The 6854-nt window shown below is 39.2% G+C and overlaps 1 protein-coding gene across 1 annotated transcript; it reads left to right on the forward strand.

The window, feature by feature from the left end:
- The first annotated feature begins 910 nt into the window (after nt 1-910).
- Nucleotides 911-6274, forward strand: ap3m1 (adaptor related protein complex 3 subunit mu 1). Its single transcript, XM_044045767.1, has 9 exons — nt 911-1106; nt 2023-2300; nt 3392-3563; nt 3666-3803; nt 3893-3978; nt 4063-4196; nt 4342-4549; nt 4725-4869; nt 5221-6274. The coding sequence occupies exons 2-9, from the start codon at nt 2028-2030 to the stop codon at nt 5319-5321; spliced, it is 1257 nt and encodes a 418-aa protein (XP_043901702.1). The 5' UTR covers nt 911-1106; nt 2023-2027; the 3' UTR covers nt 5322-6274.
- Nucleotides 6275-6854: the final 580 nt, after the last annotated feature.

Genomic DNA, 6854 nt, shown 5'->3' on the forward strand with positions numbered 1-6854 from the left:
TTCCACAAACGTACTAAATAAAAGGCAGAAAATAACGTTGGTTAAGGACCCACATACACATCTATACTGTAAAACATGATCATTGTACTTCATTGCCCATGATATTTTATTGCTGTAACTCTGTACAGATGTGTGACTTATTGTGGAGTGGGATATGATAATGTTTGTAAGATTATGCACATCACTAATAATAATAACATCACTAATTCTTACACAATGGGTCTTAAAGGGCAGTGAATAAATGGAATTCATCTTGGAACACAGTTTAACTTTCATGAACTTAGATTACTTTGTGAATGTAACATTTACAAATATTAAAATCACCTTTACAAGTGAATCATCATTATAATTGTCCATGACAATATGGGGCAATAAATTATGAAAGTCCAACCACAGAGCCTTTAGTGTACATACTTTAAAAGAATAAGTGGTCAGTATTTAAAGTATTATCTCCAAACACATAATTCCTTTTATCAAAACCAAATATTTGTTTAATGAAGCCACTGGAAGAATATTCTACGTATTGTTTGATTTAATATATAGCTAAGAAATTGCATTTTTTTACACACCAGTAGTGAACACACTTATTCCGCGATTTGAACTGGCAACCCTGCCGTTACGAACCTAATTATTTTTCTTCTTGGCCATTAGACGTAGAATATAAGAATAAACGGTGCATTTAAATGTAGGGGTACAATGACCGTATATTTTTGAATATCCGAATGTGTATATATTACATTTAGTGGACCACCGTTTCGCACATTAGTGATGAGTACAAAGCGTAATTTTATAGATTTGCAGCGTCACCTGAAAGACCGAACGCGGGGTAATACAATCCCAAATAGCTGTCCGCTGACGCCGCCTGACCAATAAGCGCAAAAACTTCGCTCTGAAAGTATTGATCAGGTCCGATTGTGGAGGTGGTGAATATTTGAACCCGCCAGAACAACAGTCACAGTGGTTGAGATTTTTTGTGGTATTTTGGCGTGTAATCGAGATTACGTAGCGCTTACGTGTTCGGACATTTGCAGGCGCTTTCTCAGCTGCTCACACTCTTCTGCCATATTGGCACAGAGTGACACATCAGTGGCAGCTGGAGTCAGCAGGTAAAACTTTCTACTTTTTATGATTATTGTCAAACTTTCTCTGCACTATCGCACGATTAATGTCCTCGTGTCGCCGTCGACTTTGTTCATGACTATACAGTAATACACAGATGTACTAAAAAAAAGAAAACGTGTTAACCGGTTCATAATCGAAGTTAAAGTTAGTTTGCCAGGTTAGCTTTAAATGTTTAAATGACAACAGTTTCATTTGTATCGCTTTGATTTGATTTAATGACTGATGGTGTTTTTTGGTGTGATGTTTCTTAATAAACACATTTAAGTTATAGTTCAGCTTTTTGTTTTTTTCTACTGGGGTGACATTTGTGTGTCGTCAGTGTGTTATACAGTAGACCAGTGGTCAACAAATGATAAATGATGTGCTTATCATATCAAGTTCAGAGCTTTTATTCTGAAAAGATATGAAGTTATTCAAATAGATTCTGGCTGATACTTGAACACAATGTATGTAATGTATTGATGCATACATGGGGGACAGCAGTTAACCCACTTTTTAAAGCATCAACCCATTAATTACATAAATCAGAACATGAGCAAATGTTTTTTTGTGCATACGATTCTGTCATATTATTTTGAATTGGGTAAACCAGCTATTTTCCCTGTGTGTTTTCTCCAGTTTCTCTGGTTTCCTCATTTACAGGGCTGTGTGACTGCATGGTTCTCTTAGAAGTGTATTCCAAATATAGGGAATAATAAAGTCTTAATCTTTTTTACCTGGGTCTCCAGTGCCTTTTCTTGCTGTCTGTATAGAAATCAAAACATTGTGATCATAGTTGAACTTGCTGAACACTGTCTAGTTTATGAAACACACTCACACTGCTAAAATACCTCATACACCCCCATTTAAAAAAAACCCTGAACTTTATCATTAACATGAACAATTGGCTCGTTGTTGCAGCTGAGATGATCCACAGTCTGTTCCTGATTAATCACACGGGAGACATCTTCCTGGAGAAACACTGGAAGAGTGTCATCAGCCGAGGTGTGTGTGATTACTTCTTGGAGGTGAAGGAGAAGGCGGTGGAGCCCGAGAATGTTCCCCCCGTGCTGCAGACCCCTCACCACTACCTCATCTCCATCTACAGAGACAAGCTCTTTTTTCTCTCGGTCATCCAGACTGAGGTCCCTCCCCTCTTTGTCATTGAGTTCCTGCACAGAGTGGCAGACACTTTTCAGGTTTGTCAAAATGATAGTCTGACATTTTTTAATTTATCTTTCTTTGAGATATTACAGTTGCTGCTTCTGATTATTCATTTGCACTAATTGTGAGAGTTATGGTTTTTTTTTTAAGCATGGTTGTAGGTCAATATCTTACCTACAGCTAGCTGACTGTATAGGAACTGGCAGGCATATGCTCAGTGGCTGGCAGTGGAAATATCAGGAAAAACAAAATTTAGCCAATTAACAAAACACTCAAAAAAGTGAAGCATTACAAGCAGTTTCCGCTTTACTTAATGACATACACGATAATTTTTAGGAAACATCATTTTGCGAAAGGAGAAACTTTCTTATTACCAGCAATGTGATTACACAATCTCATGCAACAGGAAATTGTCTGATGTATTTTTTTTTCCCACGTTTCATGTAATGTTTGTGGACAGAATATAAATCTGCAGAGTGTTCATGTTGCTCAAGTAATTAAGGCAATAGGCTAAATGTGTAAAATGCTGTGTAATTGGTCTGCTTTATGTGTATTGCTGTTTTATAATATTTTCGATTTGATTTGATTTGATTTGAAAATCTTTAATGTCCCCGAAGGGCAATTTGGTTTACAGCAAAAGTTCAACACAGTAGAGCTCACATAGCACACACATGACACAATAAATACATATAAATACATATAGTCATCACAGATAACAGTACTGTACATCCTTCCCAACAGGTTCGCCTACAGCGTATTAAGGAATCTAACGGCAGACGGGACAAAGGATTTTAAATATCTGTTTGATTTGGCCTGACAAGGGAATGTGTACCTCCTCTTAGATGGGAGGAGTCGAAACTCTGCATTTCTCGTTATACTATCCTCTAAGAAAACAGGAGCTATTAAAATCTACTACGTGTTGTGACTAATGTGTGTGTGTGCAAGTGTTACAGTTTTATAAGTAAAGTTTGTAGCATAAAGTGTCTTCTCTGCAGAAACTACACTTTCATTCTGTATATTGTACATACTGTATTATGTACATTAATGTTGGTATACCACAAGCACTTTTTTGCACGTGTCAGTCCAGTCTTTGCTTGATAGTTTGACATGTGATTTTGTTGGTCAGGACTACTTTGGAGAATGCTCCGAATCTATAATCAAGGACAATGTGGTGACGGTGTACGAGCTGCTGGAGGAGATGCTGGACAACGGCTTTCCACTAGCAACAGAGTCCAACATCCTCAAAGAGATGATCAAGCCTCCCACCATCCTGCGATCGGTCGTCAATACGCTCACAGGTAAGCAGAGGTCGTCGCCCTCACACTGGGAACTTTACATATGGCTGGACTGAATATGGAATAAAAATCTGTCCATGTCAACAGTTTTGCTGTTTTTTCCAGGATCAAGTAATGTTGGAGATAAGCTGCCAACAGGTCAACTGTCCAATATTCCGTGGAGACGAGCTGCGGTTAAATACACCAATAATGAGGCATATTTTGACGTGATAGAGGAAATTGATGCCATTCTGGACAAATCGGGTACATACAACCTCTTGTTTGCAGAAGACGGCCACCTTTATGGCAGAAATTGTAATGATTACATTTCCTTCAACCTTTTCTCCATTCAGGAATGACGGTATTTGCAGAGATCCAGGGTGTAATTGAAGCCTGCACGAGGCTCAGTGGGATGCCTGACCTGACTCTGTCCTTCATGGTGGGTTCATACCCATGTCGATCTGTGCTTCTCTGTAAATGCTTGTGTAGACTTTTGCTCAGCACTCTTTTGTTCCGGTGACAGAATCCTCGTCTTCTTGACGATGTGAGTTTCCACCCGTGTGTGCGGTTTAAACGCTGGGAGTCGGAGCGTGTCCTCTCTTTCATCCCACCAGATGGAAACTTCACACTTATGACTTATCATGTCAGCTCTCAAAAGTAAGCACAGGCACAGCTTTGTGTGCCATTCACAGTTTATAAAACAAACATTCATATGCAGTCCTTTTTGTTTCTTTGTCATCATGACAACTAAATGACAAGTTATCGTCATTATGGTAAATTCTGTGTGTGTTTCTATCCTTAGTCTTGTAGCTATCCCAGTGTATGTGAAGCAGAACATCAGCTTCTTTGAGACGGGATCTTGTGGTCGGCTGGACATCACGATTGGACCGAAGCAGACCATGGGGAAGATGGTGGAGGGCTTGATGGTCACTGTGCACATGCCCAAAGCTGTGCTCAGTGTCAACCTCACAGCCTCACAGGGAAACTACACCTATGACCTCGCCACTAAGGTAACCAACTAACCACATACAGTACCAGGTTTAACTTCAGCAGAGGAGAAAGATGCTCAGTTTTTGGTTTTCAAATGCTTCTGAAACTGATGTATTTTTTCCTCATTAAAACATGAGGTTTTAATGAGAAAATAAATCTGAAAAAAAGTATTCTGGTTTATTGTCCTTACTCCAGGTGTTAGTTTGGGACATTGGGAAATTGAACCCCCAAAAACCTCCCAACCTGCGAGGGACACTGAGTGTGCAGTCGGGAGCCCCCAGACCCGAAGAGAACCCTGCTCTCGACATTAAGCTGAAGATACAGCAGCTGGCCATCTCAGGTAATCCTTCTTTTTTCAATAGCTGTTTGAAGAACTCTGTTTAATGTCCAGAGAATTGGGTCTGGACATTCTCCTAGTGTTTGCCGTTCGCATATTAGGAATGTAGTTGTTTGGGTGAGTCACATTCACAACATCAGGAGAGTCTCCTGACACAGGACACTCTGCCATTCACTCCACTGTGGACTGTCTGGAGTTTCTCCTGCTGCTGCATTCTTCTCACATGAGCTCACTTGGACATGATCTGGGGATTAGACAAGGGAGCTGGTGTGAGAATCTCTGAGGACATTTGCATTCACACATCCGTTTTTAATCCGTCCGCCTTCTCACTTTGTGTCTCTTCACTCTGCACAGGTCTCAAGGTAAATCGTCTCGACATGTATGGAGAGAAGTACAAGCCATTTAAAGGGGTCAAATATATGACTAAAGCGGGTAAATTCCAAGTGCGAACCTGAGTGAGGAGTGTCCGGTGAGGCTAAAGGTCAGTGTGCCAAATGTGAGGCAAGGTCACCACTTCTCAAAGTCAACGCTCGAATAAATCTTACACATCCTGCAGCTTGTTCTCAATAACACATTGTTATTGCATTCCAACAGATATTTTAAATGTGTTTGACATTACATACTGGTGATATAAAAGGGTGTATTTGTGGCCCGTGAAGGGATGCCTTAAAAATCCATTTGACTTTTTCGAAGTGCTCTTAGTTTTTAATCCATGTTATCATGCTTTCTTTTTTTCTTTGTCTAACACTTTTCGAGTGTTGCTGGAGGGGATTGTTTGGGTTTGAAAGGGACACTCACAGCTCACTTCACCATTTCACTACAACACACCTGTGCAATCATGTATGTACGGTTCTTATATTACTTTGCAAAAGTTTTCGCCACCACCATTAGATTTGTTTTGGAAAATATGGGATATTAATAACAGTAGTTAGTGTGAGTTGAGCAGACTTGAACAATAACACAACTCTGGCTTTCCTAAAAACAGAAAAGCTGGTGGTGATCTCAGATGTTTGCACAATACTTTATGCATGTGCTTATATCTATCCTCTAAGTAGCCACAGTGTGTCTTTAGGCACCGTCTGTAGTACAGTAGCCTTGGAAGAGGAGGTGCTTTGTTCAGCACACAAGCACACAGCACAGTCTGCATGTGTCCAAGAACACAGGGATGCATATCCTAAATCTTTATATCTAAGGTACATATTTGACTTTGGGAGTGCAACTGCCACAAAAGCCTAGCAACAAGACTACAAAAAATCCTCACACAACCTTGAAAGCAACGTCTTTGCTCAGCACAGCATTTGCACAATCAATTGTCCATGTGGAAAAATACTACTTAAAGCTCTTGTATGAAGTATGAATTTGTATTTTAGTATACTGTATAAGTTGTCTTATAAAAGCTTTACATTCATATGTTTACATGTCTTTATTTTGATATGATCAGTTGCCTTGAAATTAGTTTCACAATCAATACATATGTATGCTATGTAATGCTTTTGTTTTTTAACTTACAGCTTGCAAAACCGTCAGCCTTAGTTAAACTGCACTGAATTGCTAAATAAGCACTAGGGATGCAGTGATGTATTGATCATTAACTCACTCCCTCATTGTCTACTGCTTTATCCTCAACATGAGGGTGGCTGAGGGCTGGTGCCAATTTGCTGTGGGAGGAAACTGGAGAAAACATGTGGAGAACACGCAGCCATGACACCTGAATATTATTATAAATTGGCTCGTTTTTTTTTTTGTTTTTTTTTACTTTATTGATTTTTAGTTTCTTGAATGCTAATATATACTAGTTTCTTTGCTGCTTCTAAACCAGAAAAACTTAATTTCTGTTTGAGGATGCCATATTTTTCTGTTTTTGGAAACCTTGATAGATATTTGAAAATGTTCTTACATTATATGGACCAAACAACTTAGCATGTAAATTAATGTAAAGAATATAAATGGTAATGGAAAAAGGTACCTGGCTTCACCCATAATTACCA

The sequence above is a fragment of the Solea senegalensis genome, linkage group LG15 (genome assembly GCF_019176455.1).
Source record: "Solea senegalensis isolate Sse05_10M linkage group LG15, IFAPA_SoseM_1, whole genome shotgun sequence".
Lineage (NCBI taxonomy): Eukaryota > Metazoa > Chordata > Actinopteri > Pleuronectiformes > Soleidae > Solea > Solea senegalensis.

Excerpts from the sequence above, each read along its gene's own strand:
- ap3m1 (XM_044045767.1), top strand. The coding sequence starts at position 2,028 with ATGATCCACAGTCTGTTCCTGATTAATCACACGGGAGACATCTTCCTG. Across the intron at positions 4,197-4,341 it reads TATCATGTCAGCTCTCAAAA|TCTTGTAGCTATCCCAGTGT; the intron begins GTAAGCACAGGC and ends TTCTATCCTTAG. Across the intron at positions 4,870-5,220 it reads ACAGCAGCTGGCCATCTCAG|GTCTCAAGGTAAATCGTCTC; the intron begins GTAATCCTTCTT and ends CACTCTGCACAG.